The sequence below is a fragment of the Sinocyclocheilus grahami genome, unplaced genomic scaffold, assembly GCF_001515645.1.
Source record: "Sinocyclocheilus grahami isolate Dianchi unplaced genomic scaffold, SAMN03320097.WGS_v1.1 scaffold895.1, whole genome shotgun sequence".
Classification (NCBI taxonomy): domain Eukaryota; kingdom Metazoa; phylum Chordata; class Actinopteri; order Cypriniformes; family Cyprinidae; genus Sinocyclocheilus; species Sinocyclocheilus grahami.
Window position 1 is genome coordinate 455,841 of NW_015506074.1, and position 18,711 is coordinate 474,551.

Here is an 18,711-nt window from a genome sequence, read left to right on the forward strand (position 1 = left end):
ATATAAAAACATAAATATTACAATTTTAAATATAATGTAATATATAAAAATAAATAATATAATAATAATACAAAATATAATGTATAAAATATTAAATATATTTATAGTCCATGTTCTGAAGTGACTTGATAATATAGTACAATAACAATATAATAATAAATAATAATTTAATATAAAAATATATAAACAAAGTAAATATATAATATAAAATATAAAAATAATATAAAATATAATGTATAAAATATTAAATATATTTATAGTCCATGTTCTGCAGTGACTTGATAATATAGTATAATATAACAATATAATAATGTAATATAGAAATATATAAACAAAGTAAATATAATTTAATAATATAAAATATAAAAATAATATAAAATATAATGTATAAAGTATAAAATATATTTATAGTCCATGTTCTGCAGTGACTTGATATAGTATAATATAACAATATAATAATAAATAATAATGTAATATAAAATAAACAAAGTAAATATATTATAATCATATAAAACATTAAATCATATTTATAAGTCATTCTTGTTCTGCAGTTAACATAAAAAAAGATTTTGATGATGCTGCCTACCCCATTATACCCTCATTAGGATGCTAATTTTAAAATGTACACAAATAATCACCAGTCGGTAATTCATAACAGAAAATGAACAGGTGTTAGAGGAAACAAACGCTCATATACGGCTTCACTTGTCAACCATCACAATCACATATAAAACCGGTTCTGCGAGCTCCCCACGATGCTTTGCATTTCTAGTGAAATTCGAGGCAATAAAACCCCTTACAAGCAGGACACTATTCATAGCCCGTCGTTATGAAACGCAATAATCCATATCGGCTTTAATGGATTTGAACTATGAAGGGCTCACAGCTTGACACCCCATCGCTGCGGCTCCTAAAGATCTTTAACTCAATGAAAATGGATTATATTCCTGTTTTCCTGAGCCTAGACATTAGCAGCGTCACACACTCACAATAACGACAAATTATCGAGATGAGCCCTAGTTAGTGGACATGATCTAACACCCTTTGATCGCTGGAAACAGATGAACAAATATGGCACTGCTGAACCAGCGAATATAAAGCATTTTTAGCATTTGATGATCAAAACCCCTTTATGAATGCAACTCGCTATGAAGGCAGCTGCCTATAATGCTGTCTAAGTAGTAAGTAGGCTATGATTTCAGACTATAACGCCCAATAATGCCTTCTACAGGTAGACAGCTTACTAAGTTTTAAGACTCATAAATACTGTCTTGGAAAACAGCACACAGATCTTGATACTATGAGGTCTAAAAATGATGTCTAGATAGGCAGTTTGGTTTTGAGACTATGATGCCCAAAATGCTGTCTAGGTAGGCAGCTCACGATGACCAAAAATGTTGTCTAGAGGCAGCTTACTTGGTTTTGAGATGCTGATACTGAAAATATTGTCTAGGTAGGCTAGATTTTAATGGCCAAAAAATGCTGTCTAGGTAAACAGACTTCTACAATTTCATAATATGAAGTCCAAAAATGATGTCTAGAAAGGTAACTCAAAATCAAAATCTAATTATTAGGGTTTGAGACTATGATACCCAATAATGGCTTCTTGGTAGAAAGCACACTACATCTTAGGAGTGTGATACCCATAAATGCTGTCTAGGTAAACAGCACCAAGATTTTTATACTATGAGGTCCAAAACTGTTGTCTAGATAGGCAGCTCACTAGATTTTGATACTATAAGGTCTAAAAATGCTGTCTAGATAGGCAGCTTGGTTTTGAGACTATGATGCCCAAAATGCTGTCTAGGTAGGCAGCTCACGATGCCCAAAAATGTTGTCTAGATAAACAAACCACTACATTTTGATACTACAAAGTTGAAAAATTATGTCTAGATAGAGAGCCAGGTTTTGAGACTATAATGCCAAAAACACCGTCTAGGTAGGCAGCTCATTAGGTTTTGGTACTACAAGGTCCACAAATGATGTCTAGGTTACTAGATTTTGAGACTATGATGGCCAAAACTGTTGTCTAGGTAAATAGTCAAATAGATTTTGATACTACAAGGTCCAAAACTTATGTCTAGATAGGCAGCTTACTTGGTTTTGAGATGATGATACTGAAAATATTGTCTAAGTAGGCTAGATTTTAATGACCAAAAAATGTTTTCTAGGTAAACAGACCACTACATTTTCTTACTACGAGGTCCAAAAAATGCTGTCTAGGAAGGCAACTCAATTTTGAGACTATGGTGCTCAAAATGCTGTCTAGGTAGGCATCTTGCTAGGTTTTGAGACTATGATTGCCAATAATGGCTTCTAGGTAGAAAGCAAGCTACAAGAGTATGATACCCACAAATGCTGTCTAGGTAAACAGCAGGTACTACAAGGTCTAAAATTGATGTCTAGATACAGCAGGTAGCTTACTAGTTTTGAAAATATGTTTCTCAAAATGCTGCCTAGGTAGGCAGCTTACAAGGTACTACAAGGTCCAAAAATGATGTCTATATAGATTACTAGATTTTGAGACTATGATGGCCAAAATTGTTGTCTAGGTAAAAAGTCTAAAAGATTTTGATGCTGCAAGGTCCAAAAAAGATGTTTAGCTAGCTAGGCAGTTCACTAGGTTTTGAGTAGTGGTCGACCGATATATCGGCCGATATTTGGCATTTTTCAAATATCGGCATCGGCCGATAAGTTTTTCTGTTTGGTCGATGCGTTCGTATTTTGACGGCGCGCCGGACTTTTATTTTGACGACGCTGAGTGCGGCAGTGCATGAGCACACAGTGCTCACATTCTCCCTCTTGTTCGCTGTCATCGTTCAGTTCTGTCTAATACGGATAGAAGTCGGTCTAATAATCTGATAGAATTGTTAAAAAAAGAAATTAAAATGTATACAAAAAGTATTATAACGATTGCTTTTATATTATTAGTAATAGAAAGGCAAACATTAAAATACTTTCTCGTTTGCCGTCAGCAAATACTCATTTACATAATTTAAACAAATCTTTGAATGGCTAATGAAACTTTTATTTCACAAACCTCGAATCCAGTTGTGAGATCTTGTGAAGTGTGCATGTGACCTGCATGATCGCGTGTTCTCTGCGTCGCTTTCGGTCCGTGCAAATTGAATGCTTTAAACATAAATTCGTGATTTCAAATTATGCTGCACTTGCCCACTATCATATTCATGTCATTTTCACTGTGTGCTGTATGTATGATGTGTGTTATGAGTATTACCTTGGCTTTATTTGAAAAAATATGATTCCCAATGCACACAAACTTCCCAGAATACGGAGTGCTCTGTTGGTTACAGTTTACTTCCTTTTTAATTATAAAATTATAAAAAATATTTATTTGTGGAAAATACTTTGTCATCTAATGTGCAAGTATGTTTATTTTACAAACTTATTTTTAAATCCATTTTCAAATGATTTCAAATTTCTTAAATATTAATTAAAAGAAATACAATTATATCGGCATCGGCTGTCAAAAAACCAATATCGGTCGACCACTAGTTTTGAGACTACTGTATGAGGGCCAAAATACTGTCTAGGCAGCTCAATAGATTTTTATGCCCGCAAATGTTGCCTAGGTATACAGCTGACTAAATGTTATGAGATCCAAAAATGATGTCTTGAAAGGCAGCTCACTAGGTGTTGAGACTATGATGCTTATAATGCCGTCAAGGCAGGCAGCTCAATAAATAGATTTTGAGACTATGATGGCCAATAATGGCTTCTTGTTAGAAAGCTCACTACATTTTAAGAGTATGATACCCATAAGCGCTGTCTAGGTAAACAGCACACTATAGATTTTGATACTACAAGACCTTAAATTGATGTCTAGATACAGTAGGTAGCTCACTAGGTTTTGAGACTATATGCTGCTGTCTATGTAGGCAGCTTACTAGGTTTTGAGACTACAATTCTCAAAATGTTGTCCAAGAAGTTTGTCTAGCTGAACTGTCCAGTGTTTTGATACTATAAGGTCTAAAAATGATGTCTAGATAGGCAGCTCACTAGGTTTTGAAACCGTGATGCCCAAAAAGGTTGTCTAGGTAGAAAACACAATAAAGTTTAAGAGTGCTGTCTAGGTAAACAGCGCATTAGATGTTGATACTATGAGGTCTAAAAATGATTTCTAGATAGGCAGCTCACTAGGTTGAGAGGCTATGATGCCCAAAATTGACTTTAGGTAGAAAGCTCACTAGATTGCAGGCCTATAATGCCCATATAAATGCTGTCTAGGTAAACAGTCTACTAGATTCTGATACCATTAGGTCCAAAATGATTTCTAGACAGGCAGCTCACTAGGTTTGAACATAAAAAATGATGTCTGCATAGACAATATACTCAGTTTTGAGACACAGGCATGCATTTAAAAGACTGACATTCACATTAATGTACAGCACAGCATATAAAAGACTCATGCAATAGTCTACTTGCGTTCATCTCCTGTATTGGTGCACTAGGATTGACTAAATATTTAAATAAATAGCTCCAGTGAGCATATGATTGCCAGAACGCTGTCAACGTAGACAGCTCACAAGGTTTTGAGCTTACTGAGTATGTCTACCGCTGTTATTTTGACTGACATTCATATGCACTGCATTCACGCATGATGTTGCACTCATTGGTAAGAGGCACTGCATGCATGCAAAGCGCATTTTGTGTTGCTGTAGGATTGCATCGATCATATGAATGCACCGGAGAGATTCATATATCTGACGTTAATTAAACAAAGACAAACCCAAGAATCTGGAGCAGGACAGTCGTGAAACCCAGATCCAGCCTGAGCTGATCCACAGAGAGCCGCTGAACAAAGACAAACCCAGCGGAACCGCATCGAAAGCGCACCGCATCTCTGCGTCAAGCGCGTCTTACCTGCGCGTTTTATCGCTGCTGACGCTCGCCTCCGTGTCTCTGCATGTCCCCGGCGCAGCTCCGTCCGCGAACGCAGAAATCAACTGTGGTTTCGCTCGTAAATCCGCTTGAAGGCTCCCGTTGTCGTTTAACGCGAGGAGAGACGTGCGCGCGGTCATTAATGTCAGGGAAGCGCGCCGCTGTGTCCGATAATCACTGTGAACGCGCAGTGAGGGGCGGGAGCGCGCGCGAGTGTCAGTCAGATCATGTGTTTAGCTATCTATCTATCTATCTATCTATCTGTCTGTCTGTCTGTCTATCTATCTGTCTTTCTGTCTGTCTGTCTGTCTTTCTGTCTGTCTCTTTCTGTCTGTCTGTCCGTCTCTTTCTGCGGTGTCTCAGGTGTGTTCATCTGTGTTGTGAGCAGCAGCAGGTCTCCGCTCCTCCTCTCTCATAATAGGATTTGGCCCATTAGCGGCTGATTACAGAGGCCCTATAATTAAAGCGTTATGTGAGTGCGGGGCCCCCGTCCCTTAGAGGAGTGAGCAGCGGGACGCTCGCCTCAGATTAAACTCATTAGAGTCTGAACCACAGAGAGACGGGCTGCTGCTGCAGCTTCACACACCTGTGCGCCTGAATACATCATCTGTCTGTCTGTCTGTCTGTCTGTCTGTCTGTCTGTCTGTCTGTCTGTCTGTCTCTTTCTGTCTGTCTTTCTGTCTGTCCGTCTCTTTCTGTCTGTCTATCTATCCGTCTGTCTGTCTGTCTGTCTCTTTCTGTCTGTCCGTCTCTTTCTGTCTGTCTGTCTGTCTATCTCTCTATCACTCTTTCAATATATCATTGTCTCTCTATCACTCTTTCTATCTATCTATCTATCTATCACTCTTTCAGTATATCATTGTCTCTCTATCAGTCTTTCTATCTATCTATCTATCTGTCTATCTATATGTCTATCTATGTCTATCTATCTATCTATCACTCTTTCAGTATATCATTGTCTCTCTATCACTCATTCTATCTATCTATCTATCTATCTATCTATCTGTCTATCACTCTTTCAATATATCATTGTCTCTCTATCATTCTATCTATCTATCTCTCTATCTGTCACTCTTTCAATATATCATTGTCTCTCTATCATTCTATCTATCTATCTATCACTCTTTCAGTATATCATTGTCTCTCTCAGTCTTTCTATCTATCTGTCTATCTATCTATCTGTCTATCTATCTATCTATCTATCTATCACTCTTTCAATATATCATTGTCTCTCTATCAGTCTTTCTCTCTATCTATCACTCTTTCAGTATATCATTGTCTCTCTATCAGTCTTTCTATCTATCTATCTATCTATCTATCACTCTTTCAATATATACTTCTATCATTCTTTTATTATTCAGTCTCTCTCTCTCTCTGGGACACTAGGAAACACTCACATGTGTTGTGTCCAGTGATGGGAATCCGTGGATGTGATGAGCAGCCGAGCATGTTTGTTAGACGGGCCCCGTGGCCCCGAGGAGTCTGAATTCCTGGACCCAAAGTGAGGCCCCTGCCGTGCAATCAGACGGACGACGAGAGGCTCTGAACTGACAGGATCTCTAGGAAAACCGTCATTAGCTCGGAGTGTTTTAAAGAAACCAGATGGACGATTGGGGGACGGGTCAGGGTTTATGGGGGGCCGACAGAGCAAAACAACATGACTGTATTTTATTTGGACAGCACAACGTCCTCAATGGTTCTGGGTTATTTTAGCCCGGGGTGCTTTAAAAAACACATTTTGAAAGGAGAAGTGATGTGAAATGTCTGTTTGCAAATATTTTGCTGTTTGTTTTTTTCGGATGATCATTCAGATCTCTGAGGAACGCAGTGTTATTTTTTAATCTCAGTGTCTGAGATAATATGTTAGAAAATAAAACTTTATGCATTGGTTTATGTAGCTTCATGCAACATGCAGTTGTTTAATTTTAAAAGTGCACATTATATCATCAACAAACAGTTTAAATAAAGTTACTCTTGAAGATAAAATTTCAGAGAAACATGCTTCAGGATATTGAATAATTTACACATAAGTTTTAACATGCCATCATTGCAATAAAAAAAGCATAAACATTTAATGTCATGCAAACACACAGCAACTCAATTTAACAATGTAAAAGTTATAGATAGATTTAAAAATGTACATTAATTCATCAACAAATAGTTTAAGTACAGTTCTGAAGAAATTAATATTCCAGTCTGGTCTTTCTTCCCAGATTAAAATGATGTCAATAAAATAAAATAATCTAAATAAATAGCCTATTGAAAAAATATTTTAGATAAATTTCAATATTTATTTTAAAATATTTTACAAAATATAAAAAATAAATATATATATTTAACAATAATACAGTTTCATGATATGATTGAATATATAGAGAGTATATGACCCTGGAGCACAAAGCCAGTCTTAAGTGTCAATTTTTCAAAATGGAGATTTATGTCCATTGATGTATGGTTTGTTAGGATAGAACAATATTTGAAAATCTGGAATCTGAGGGTGCAAAAAAATCTAAATATTGAGAAAATCATCTTTAAAGTTGTCCAAATGAAGTCCTTAGCAATGCATATTACTAATCAAACATTAAGTTTTGATATATTTACGGTAGAAAATTTACTAAATATCTTCATGGAACATGATCTTTACTTAATATCCTAATGATTTTTGGCATAAAAGAAAAATTGATAATCTTGACCCATACAATGTATTGTTGGCTATTGCTACAAATATACCCCACGACAGACACACATATATATATATATATATATATATATATATATATATATATATATATATATATATATATATATAGTATTTTTTTACTTGTTTTTATCCTATTACATTAATGAGAGTTTGGAAATGTGCGAAAATAATGAAATAAAAATAATGATGATGACAGACAAATAAGCACTAATCAAACAGAGAAAAGTGAAAGAATCAAGAAGGAGGCCATGGAAAGACTGATAGAGGTTGATGGAGGATATAGTTGAACCCTGGCGTTGGTCATCTGGACCTGGTGATATTTTCTGTGTTATGAGCCCGTCTCATGCTGTGTTCAGATATATTTCAGCCCTACGGTCACATTAGACTTCATGGATCCAATAAAACTCTGCAGACAACAGCAAACCACACACTAAAACAGAAGAGTGCTTAACAACTATAGTACATGTGCTGACACTGTTCATTAAAGTCAGACAGGGAATATATAGAAGAGAGGACAGAGGTATGAACGTTATTTCCCTCACATCTATTCTATTCAAATCTGTGTGACTGTCTCTGCGGGTAAACTGACAGCAAGAACATCTCACAGCTTCAGTCAGTACAAGGTGTGAACAAGCGTCTGGAGGCTGAGCTGTTCCTCAGAGAACGACGTGACGTGTGATCTCTGATCCTGTTGAGTTATAATGGATTTTCACTGACTCATCTCAGGATGTCAAACTGAAACCAACATTTCTGTGTTTCTGAAACTGAAGCGTGACGGAAAACTGACACCGGTTTGTGAAATCCAGACAGATTTCCTTTCCCACTGCTAGTCACTGACTATATGACTGGGGTTAAACCGGATTACAAAATATCCCAACGGCCCACCGGCCATAAAAACAGACTCGAAAACAATCCTTTAGTTTGTCACAAAGAGTTGTGAAACATCCTGTCCTGACACAATGACATTTTTCTATTTTTGATTATAAATTAAATTCAGTACAACAAATATATAACAGCAAAACATATCTACCTAATTCAACTTAAAAACTTAAATTCAGTTGCTGACTTGCATGTTTAAGTATAATCAAATTGGCTGTACATTTACTTTTCTTTTTTTTCAATCTGGTTTAGTTGAATCTTGTATAACAGAAAGTTGTCATTATTTTGATGGGTTAATGGAAAAACACATGTTGCCATCACTTATTGACCCTTTTTTAACAGTATAGTAAATGTAAATTAATTATATTATTTAAATACAATTTACTTTTTTGCATTATAGTGATTTTATATACCTTTATATTTATTATAGCCTATGTTTTTATATTTGATATATTGATTATTTCTCTTTATTGTTTGACGGGTTAGTGGAAAAACTTATGTTGCCATTGTTTTCTCTATATATGTACATTTAAATTACTTTAATTATATAATTTGATATACAATTTTATAGTTTTTGTAGTGATTTAATGTTTTTTGTTTCTCGTTTATGCATTACAAAATTGCAATTTTGAGTTGGGAAATTTGGTACATAGATATAGTAAATGTAAATTACTTTATATAATTTAATATACAATTAAATGTTTTTGTATTATAGTAATAATTTTATATATTTATTATATATTTTTATTTCTCTTTATGTTTTGATGGGTTAATGGAAACACATGTTGCCATTGTTTACTCTATATATGTCAATTTAAATTACTTTAATTATATAATTTAATATTTTTGTGGTAATTTAATAAATTTTTTATTTCTCGTTTTTGCATTACAAAATTGCAATTTTGAGCTGAGAAATTTGGTACATAGATATAGTAAATTTTAATTATCTTATATAATTTAATATATAATACATTTTTTTGTATTATAGTCATTTAAAATATTTTTTAAATTTTTGCATTACAAAACTGCAATTTCAAGTTGGGAAATTTGTTAAATAAAAACAATGTAAAAAATATTTTCTTTCGAATTACCAGAGTCACCCTATTTTCTGTTTTATAGATTGTTACATTAAATGAATTCAATCTTATTAGAGGTAGCTCTGTTTCTGAACTAGTGATTGTGTGATGAAGATGACAGGTTCTCTACTGGTTCACTGAAGGACTTTATAGGAAGCAGATGTTTTTAGTCATTACCGTCAGCAGCCTAATCTTTGCCCTGTATCAAATCACTATGTTAATAAAAGTCTTTACCTGTCATCCACCCTGTAAATTATATTATTCTCAGTCTTCTCCCTGGAAAAAACCCAACACAGAGAATTTGTTACCACACAAAGACATTTGTCTGCCAGTGAAAACACTGCAAAGTTCATAGGATATATGTGCTGTCTGTCATTTTATGGCTTCAATCAATACTTGAGCTCATTAAACAGTTAATTGACTGAGACGCTGAGATTAGCTGCTCTTTATTTCCACGGCTGATGGTTAAATCACACTAAAGTTTTATCAGGAATAAGAGACACAAAACATTAAGCTAATATTCACCGGGGGAGAGTTACAGCACATTTGCTCTTTTAATTTAACAAGAAACTCGGTTCTATTTTAAGCCTAAAGGATCTGCAATAAAACCAGTGTTTCCTCAGAGATCGACATTTTCATTTCACGGTTTATACAGGAAAACATGGCAAGTAACTTATTAAAAAGCCAAATTAATAGTCTAGACTTCATGATCAAGACAGATCAAGTAAAAAAAAAAGTTTTAGTTCAGTGGTGTTACATAGTAAAGAATAATTTTGCCATATAGCAAATCCTAGCATATTGCAAAAGACAAAAAAAAAAACACTTAGCAACCATATAGCAATGCCCTAGCAACCACCCACAACAAACTGCATAGCAACAGACTAAAAAACAATCAGAACACCTGGCAACCGTATAGCAATGCTCTAGCATTCACCCACAACAAGCTGCATAGCAACAGACTAAAACACTCGGAACACTTAGCAACCATATAGCAATGCCCTAGCAACCACCCACAACAAGCTGCATAGCAACAGACTAAAAAACAATCAGAACACCTGGCAACCGTATAGCAATGCTCTAGCATTCACCCACAACAAGCTGCATAGCAACAGACTAAAAAACAATCAGAACACCTGGCAACCGTATAGCAATGCTCTAGCATTCACCCACAACAAGCTGCATAGCAACAGACTAAAAAACAATCAGAACACCTGGCAACCGTATAGCAATGCCCTAGCAACCACCCACAACAAGCTGCATAGCAACAGACTAAAACAATCCGAACACTTAGCAACCATATAGCAATACCCTAGCAACCACCCGCAACAAACTGCATAGCAAAAGACTAAAACACTCAGAACCCTTAGCAACCATATAGCAATGCCCTAGCAACCACGCACAACAAACTGCATAGCAACAGACTAAAAAACTTGGAACACTTAGCAACCATATAGCAATACCTAAACAACCACCCGCAACAAACTGCATAGCAAAAGACAAACACTCAGAACACTTAGCAACCATATAGCAATGCCCTAGCAACTACGCACAACAAACTGCTTAGCAACAGACTAAAACACTCAGAACACTTAGCAACCATATAGCAATGCTCTAGCAACTACGCACAACAAACTGCTTAGCAACAGACTAAAACACTCAGAACACTTAGCAACCATATAGCAATACCCTAGCAATCACCCGCAACAAACTGCATAGCAACAGACTAAAAAACACTCAGAACACCTGGCAACCGTATAGCAATGCCCTAGCAACCACCCGCAACAAACTGCATAGCAAAAGACTAAAACACTCAGAACACTTAGCAACCATATAGCAATGCCCTAGCAACCACGCACAACAAACTGCATAGCAACAGGCTAAAAAACACCCAGAACATCTTAGCAACTATATAGCAATCCTGGCAACCACCCACAACATTCTATTCTAACCTGTCAAAATAAAAGTCTTATTGTGGAACAGATTAGCAAGCGTCCGTGAATCAGGCCATACAAGTGTGCAAACTGAACAAACTTAGACCTGAAGTTCTGGCTTTTATATGTTAGCTTCTCTTGTCACAAACTCACAGCGTTGTTAAATATTTGTTTTATTAAAAGCTCCAGAGCTGCCGAGGTGCTTCTGAAATGATCATTCCAGAGAGAATCTGAGCTCTGTGTTTTGTGCAAGAACACTCGAGGCATATTTTCTCTGGATCCACCTTAGGAAAATAAACACAGTGTTTGTCTTAGAGCTGCACTTCAACAGAAAGGTGGAGGAGATTTACTCCAATCCAGAGGTGAGCAGCTCCTGCAGGGTCAACTGCATCACACGGCCAACAGAGAGGCAGTGTAAGAAACCAGTTTAAAGGAAAAATTCGAAATGTTGTCATCATCTGTTCAACCTCATGTTGTTTTCAAACCTGTTTGACTGTCCTTCTTCGATGAAACACAAAAGGGGATGTTAATAAGAAACTTATTTCCATTCAAAGTGGATGTTCACTTTTACTGCTAAGCTTCATAAAAAAGCACCATAAAATATCATAAAAGTAGATTTGACAGCACTGACAAATGGAAATGATCAAAGAATCACAACTTACTGTAAATCTGAGTCTGTTGGGTTTGAATGACATGATTGAATGATGACAGAACTTTCATTTATTGGTGAACTGCCCCTTTAAGAATGTTCAATTCTGGAATCCACATTCTACAATGTTCTATTCTGGAATCCACATGTGTCCGGCTTCCTGACGGGGTCGTTCCAGGATTTGCCGCATCCATTCCGACTGAGAGGACAGATGGTGACAAGGTGACCGTGTCTTAATGATTGTGAGAGCTTTGAGCTTCATGCCGGGCTGGAGTCATGGAGGCCTTTGGGGAACGTGCTAAAAGTATGAGCACTCTGGAGATCACGACTGTCAGGAGCGTTATATATATATTCAGCCATGGAGAAAGGACTTTTTCCCCTTAACAGACTTAGTCTGGATAGAGAATTTTTGGGATTGGACTAAAAGCAGATATACGGTTCTAAAATTCACAGTCTGTTTTACTCGAAACACTATGGAGCCAATAAGAGGACATGGTGATGGAAAAAAATATGAGATGGGAGGAAGAATTATATTTCAAATGCTTTTGCGTTCTTTCGTAAAAGTATCACGTTCCCCAGAGAAACGTGTCATTCTCATGCAAAACTTGTTTTTTTTTTTTGGTAAAGTGCTTGCGTTCCCTAGAGGAACTTGCCATTCTCTTGCAAAACATTTGAGTTGACCGAGAAACTCTGTATTCACCCACAAAACAACTTGTTTTGCGAACAAATGTTTTGTTCGCTAAATATTTGCAGTCCTTGCATTTGCATTCCTTTACATTCCTTTCTCGTAAATGTGTTGCATTGCCCCAAGAAACTTTGCGTTCTCTTGCAAAAGTATTGCATTCCCTGTGAAACTTTGCGTTCACATGTAAACCCTTACCAAAAAGTAGTATACTTCAAGTTTATTTTAGTAAGTATACTTAAGTAAAGTTCAAGTATATTTTTAAGTATACTTTATGTAGTAAGTATACAAATATCAGTGTGCTAGTAGTATACTTGTAAGTGTACTATTTCAATACTCCTTGGGACTACTGTGTTTTTTGGAAATTCTGTACAGAAGATGTGTACTAGCGCCCCCTACAGTATAACAATGAAAACACGGATTCTAGGAGCACAAGTATACAGTAGCTCAAATTTAGACTTTTTCTAAGTATAAGTCAAGTATACTTAAATGTCATTTCTAGTATATTTCTGAGAAGTACATAAAAAAGTAGACTAAAAGTATACTTTCCTATTTTTAGTTGAAAAGAAGTATACTAATAGCACACTTGAAAAAACTTCTTTATCGTAAGGGGAACCATGGCATTCCCCAGAGAAACTTGGTGTTCTCGCACAAATCGATTGCATTTTCTTGTAAAACTTCGGTATTCCCCAGAAACTTGCTATTCTCTCTCAAAACAGTTGCGTTCCCCAGAGAAACGTTGCTTTCGTTTGCAAAACATTTGCGTTTTCTCAAAAAATCGATTGCGCTCACTTGTAAAACATTTGCATTCCCCCAAGAAACTTTGCATTTGCACACAAAACGTTTGTTTCTCCTCGCAAAACGATTGCGTTTTCTCATAAAACTATTGTGTTCCCCCCAAAAAACTTGCATTCTCTTGCAAAAGCATTGCATTCACCTGAATAAATGTGCATTCTCCTGCAGGTTTTTACAATTTGTATTTATTTATTTAACCATCATTATGTCTCTTTAGCGGCCCGGTATAAAAGACTAAAAAATTCATGATTTTTTTCCCCTAAACATATTGTTGCATCCCAATGTTTGTCCAATCAAATACTCTCTAGAATGAGTAGGTCTCATTTTAAGTAAACATGTGCAACCAGTATATTGTGTGTTTGGCTGGTTAAGATGGTTTAATGAAGTCAGTGGCTTGTTTTAAAACATCTCGAGTGAGAATTGCTGTGTTCTCATAGACCACAAATTCACTGCCGTGTTATTTTTCGCCCCCGATGTCTTTTGAGTCACTCGGCTTGGACCGCAAAACACCCATAAAAGTCGGTTTTACTGGAACGCTCTTGGCTGCCGTGTTTAACAGATCCTCTGTATGAGAATAACAGACACAAATGAAGCCCTTTTCGGAGTCTTATGTCACTGTTCTAAACACATCCAGAATACAGAGCCGATTTTAATCTGACAGGCCTCTATGTTAACATCAATCTGTCTTCATTTACTCACCCTCATGTGGATCCAAACCCGTATGACTCTCTTCTGTGGAACACAAAGGCAGAATTATTGAGTAATTTCAGTGCATCAGAATGAGCATGTAAGGTCAAATGTCGCTCACCGTGACCCTCAGATACAACATTCCAGGAATTGCTCACCTCAAATGTCAGTTTTAGGCCTCGGGGAACCAGGTGTGTGTCACTGGTGCAACCGCGGGTCAAGAACGTGGACGAACAAGATTCCCACTTAAAATGGTAAACCATCACGGTAGCTATACTTTAGACCCGATAATTGGTCTATTATGAGCGCTGGGATGTTATTCTAGATCGGAGGGTTCTAGAATTTATTTAAATTGTAGTTTTATATTTTCAGTCTTCTGTTTTACTTCATTCTTAGGTGAAACTCTCAAACCAACCCATGAATGACCTGTGGCATCAAACAAAAAACCTGCAATTTCTCCAGTCATTTACAGAGTTTATAGAGGAATATGTTTGATATAACAGCGCGCATAAATCAAGTCTGAGAAAGAACTGACCATCCAAATGTGAAAATCATCATTTGAGAGTGATGTGTTCTTAGGTATCAAGAAATATTACTTTAAGTATGTTTAACATCCATGCAATGAGAAGTTTTTGCATAGGCCTTAAAACTATCATTCCAAAGCAATACAAATGTATTTATTTTCTTGTTTTATAATTATTAAAATGATTATTTTATCATCGTTAACTTGTCTATATTACGTATCTGCTTTATATAATGTTGTGGTCACGCAACTGAAAATTCATACTTATTCTTGAAGTCAGATGGATTTTGATTAACTGTCAACGTTCATTATCCTTCATTAGCTGGAATTGAAACGGCTTTGAAAGTGATTCCAACCAACATTATCTTCCTCTTTATCGCTATGGCTCTGGTGTGAACAGGGTTTTTCTAAAACGACTTAACTTTATGGTTACAGTTCAAGTTTATGTCAGTGCCATTAGCCTATTATGACGTTATTTTCGTATAACTCCTCCTGTATATTATTTATCACATCTGAGAAACCATGAAGACCATAAGCTTAATACAGCAAATTACCAATATGCAGTTATATAGTATCTTTGCAAGCACATATGTAGTTACCAGTGTTGGGTGTAATTAGTTAATAAGTAATTAGTTACTGTAATTTAATTACAGTTACGTCTTACATAATTGAACTTATAGACTATAGAACATTCATATACAATACAATAGTGGATTTAACATAAAAGTTTAAAGTCTAACCTTAAAATGCATGCTTTTTAGGTACCCTTCTCACTTTAAATACTTTGGTGAGTTAATCAAAATTGTGGTAACACTTAGTGTCCAATTCTCACTATTAACTAGTTGGTTATAGCATGAATATTACTGGGATATTGGCTGTTTATTATTACTTTAAAAAAACACGTATTAATGTCTTATTCGTATAGCTTGTTGAGAAGTAAAAAGGGATTACCTCAGAAAAACGAACTTTCCTGTCCTGTCAGACGTTACACTTTCAAATTCGCGCGGGTTCTTCAATTTCCCGCGCATATGCAGACTCGCGCGCTGTATCTACGTCATAAAGAGCATATTATTTTCTGACTTCACTTCACTTTAACTATAACTAATTAAACAAAATATCTGTATTTTTCTTAGACGCAAAGAGAGACAGAATCTGGTGAAAGATTTTATTAGTTTGACTTTCTACCCCTCATCTTTCATGTCAGAAAGTTATAAAACATCTATAATTTCTACAGCGTGGCCTAAATCATGAGCATGACAATAACTTTTGACATTCAATCTGTACAAAACATCACGACATACCGAATCTCTCATTTACAGCAAACCTAAACGATCACAGTATTAAATATCGATTTCCTACATCATGTTCTGCATGCCAGTAATGCAAGTGTTTCATAATCAGCATTTTGTCTTGTTTTCGTGTTGCGTGAGATATTAAGATATGTTTTCAGAGAATTTCTCCTTTTCTCAAATGTATTCCTGTATGGTATCAGTGGGATTTTTAATGTTTAAAAAAAAAAAATTTCTTATGCTCACCAAGGCTGCATTTATTTGATTTAAAAATACAGGGAAAAAACAGTAATATTGTGAAATATTATTGCAATTTAAAATAGCTGATTTCTATTTTAATATACTTAAAAATATAATATATTATTGTGATAAAAGAAGAATTTTTCAGGATTCTTTGATGAATAAAAAGTAGTGCTGTCAAATGATTAATCGCGATTAATCGCATCCAAAAAAAAAAAAAATTTGTTTACATAATATATGTGCGTGTACTGTATATATTTATTATGTACAGTATATATAAAAGCACACACATAGAGTATATATTTTGAAAATATTTACATTTATTTACACGTATATATTTATATTCATATAATTTCTATTATATATAAATATATATATTATATAAACATATTTTTCTTAAATATATACATACATGCATGTGTGTGTATGTATATATACAAAATAAATATACACAGTACATGCACATATATTATGTAAACAAAAACTAATTTTGGATGCGATTAATCGCGATTAATCGTTTGACAGCACTAATAAAAAGTTAAAAAGAACAGGATTTATTTAAAATATAAATCTTTTGCTATTACTGTTGTTATTTGGTAATTCAGTAAAATAATTAATTACTATATATAATTTATACATATTTGGAAATTAAATATGACAAATATTATATAAAATAATTAATTATTATATATATATAATTCATACTTATTTAGAAATTAAATATTATAATTAAAATATACATTTTTACATATTCCAACAAATCACCAAATAAGTATAAATGTATAAATATAATGTAAATATTTTAAACAATTATACTCATTTTGTGATTTATTAAAATATAAAAAATATATAGATTTTAAAATATAAAAAAAATATCGAATAGTTTACAAGTAAACAAGACAAAAATACTCATTGAAATGATTTTTTCGCAGTGCACTAAACACTGGTAAACATGCACATTTCAGGTCATTTAAGAGAAAAAAAACAACAGACAAACATAGAAAGAGTTAAAAAAGTGAAACTATGCGGCCGTCTCGAGTCTCTTGACGTTTGGATTCAACAACAGCAAAACGTTGCTCGTAACAGTCGCCAGCGTAATCCTGATCGGTCCTGAGTCCTGGAGATTTCCTAGATGCGGAGCTGTTAGGTGAAGCCTGGCTAATATTCCTGGTGTCGGGAATCTTCCGGTCACTCGTCGTCCTCTGCTAACTACTTCTTGACTAGTGCTGTACCTGTAACTGAGCAGGTTTAGTCGTCTGCAGACGCTGCTCTCCTGATGGCAAAGCCGGTTTCAGTGTTTGGCACGGGGTTAACCCAGGGTTACCTGCAGAAAGAGCAGGTTACAACAATCTTAGGGATGGAACACTCAAGAAAGTGTGTTTATTTATTCTTTATTTGACCCTCTAATTCTAGCCCTCTCTATTCTAATTCTATGTTATCTATTTGTTTTCTCTTTTTATTTAAAGGGGTCATCGGATGCTACATGCACTTTTACAAGTTGTTTGAACATAAATGTGTACACAACCACCCTATATTGATAAAAATCCACCCAGTGCTTTTTTTAAAATCTCGTTAAATCATTTCTCCTTTCTCATATCGAGCCGATCTCAGATGCCGTCACACAGACAGGCCCCTCCCACGATAGTTTGATTGACAGTAGCGTTTCAGCACAGACTGGACTGGCGTCTTGACTTAGCTCCGCCCCCTGAGTGACTGTCATCAGTCCGCCATTGTTTCACCGCCGGAGCAGATGTAGACAAGAATGGCTCCTGAGCGATTGAGGTGTTCTGTTGTTGGATGTAACAATGAACACAGCAGTCGTCATTTACTCCCGACATCTGAGCCGCTGAAGACGCAGTGGATTATGTTTGTTTCTGAAGGGAATGCGCAGATCCCGATCTGCCTAAGTGCGTTTATGTTCGTGCGAATCATTAGTGATACAGCATCATCTACAGAAGAAGTGAGTATTAGGTTTTTTTATGAATCTTTTAGCATTTAAAGGAACATGCACTAAAACGGCTTGCTGTAGACAGAGCTGTTTTTGACAGGGTAAAAACGGTGTAGTTTTACACTACCATTGAGACATTTGAACCAAACTATGTTAGAGACTTTTCATTAAGACCTTAAAGAATCATATCAGCTTGTGGAAAATGGCCATCCGATGACCCCTTTAAAAAAAAAAAACACTTGACTCTCTATCACTTGCACTTTCTATTAATTTTCTAACTGCTTTTTTTTCTTTAAAAAACACTAGCTTTCTATATTCTTTTTCTATTCTATCTACTTGTTTTGTGTAGTATATATATATATATACACACACGTATATACAGTGGGTACGGAAAGTATTCAGACCCCCT

At 35.3% G+C, this 18,711-nt stretch overlaps 1 protein-coding gene across 1 annotated transcript in view; it reads right to left on the bottom strand.

Moving 5' to 3' along the window:
- The window catches only part of myo9ab (myosin IXAb), a 123,919-nt gene extending 118,867 nt beyond the window's left edge, over positions 1-5,052 (bottom strand). The window contains exon 1 of the mRNA XM_016248860.1: positions 4,885-5,052. Coding sequence (XP_016104346.1) covers positions 4,885-5,042 — 158 coding nt within the window. The 5' untranslated portion in view covers positions 5,043-5,052. The remainder of the gene's footprint in view (positions 1-4,884) is intronic.
- Between the last annotated feature and the right edge of the window lie 13,659 nt (positions 5,053-18,711).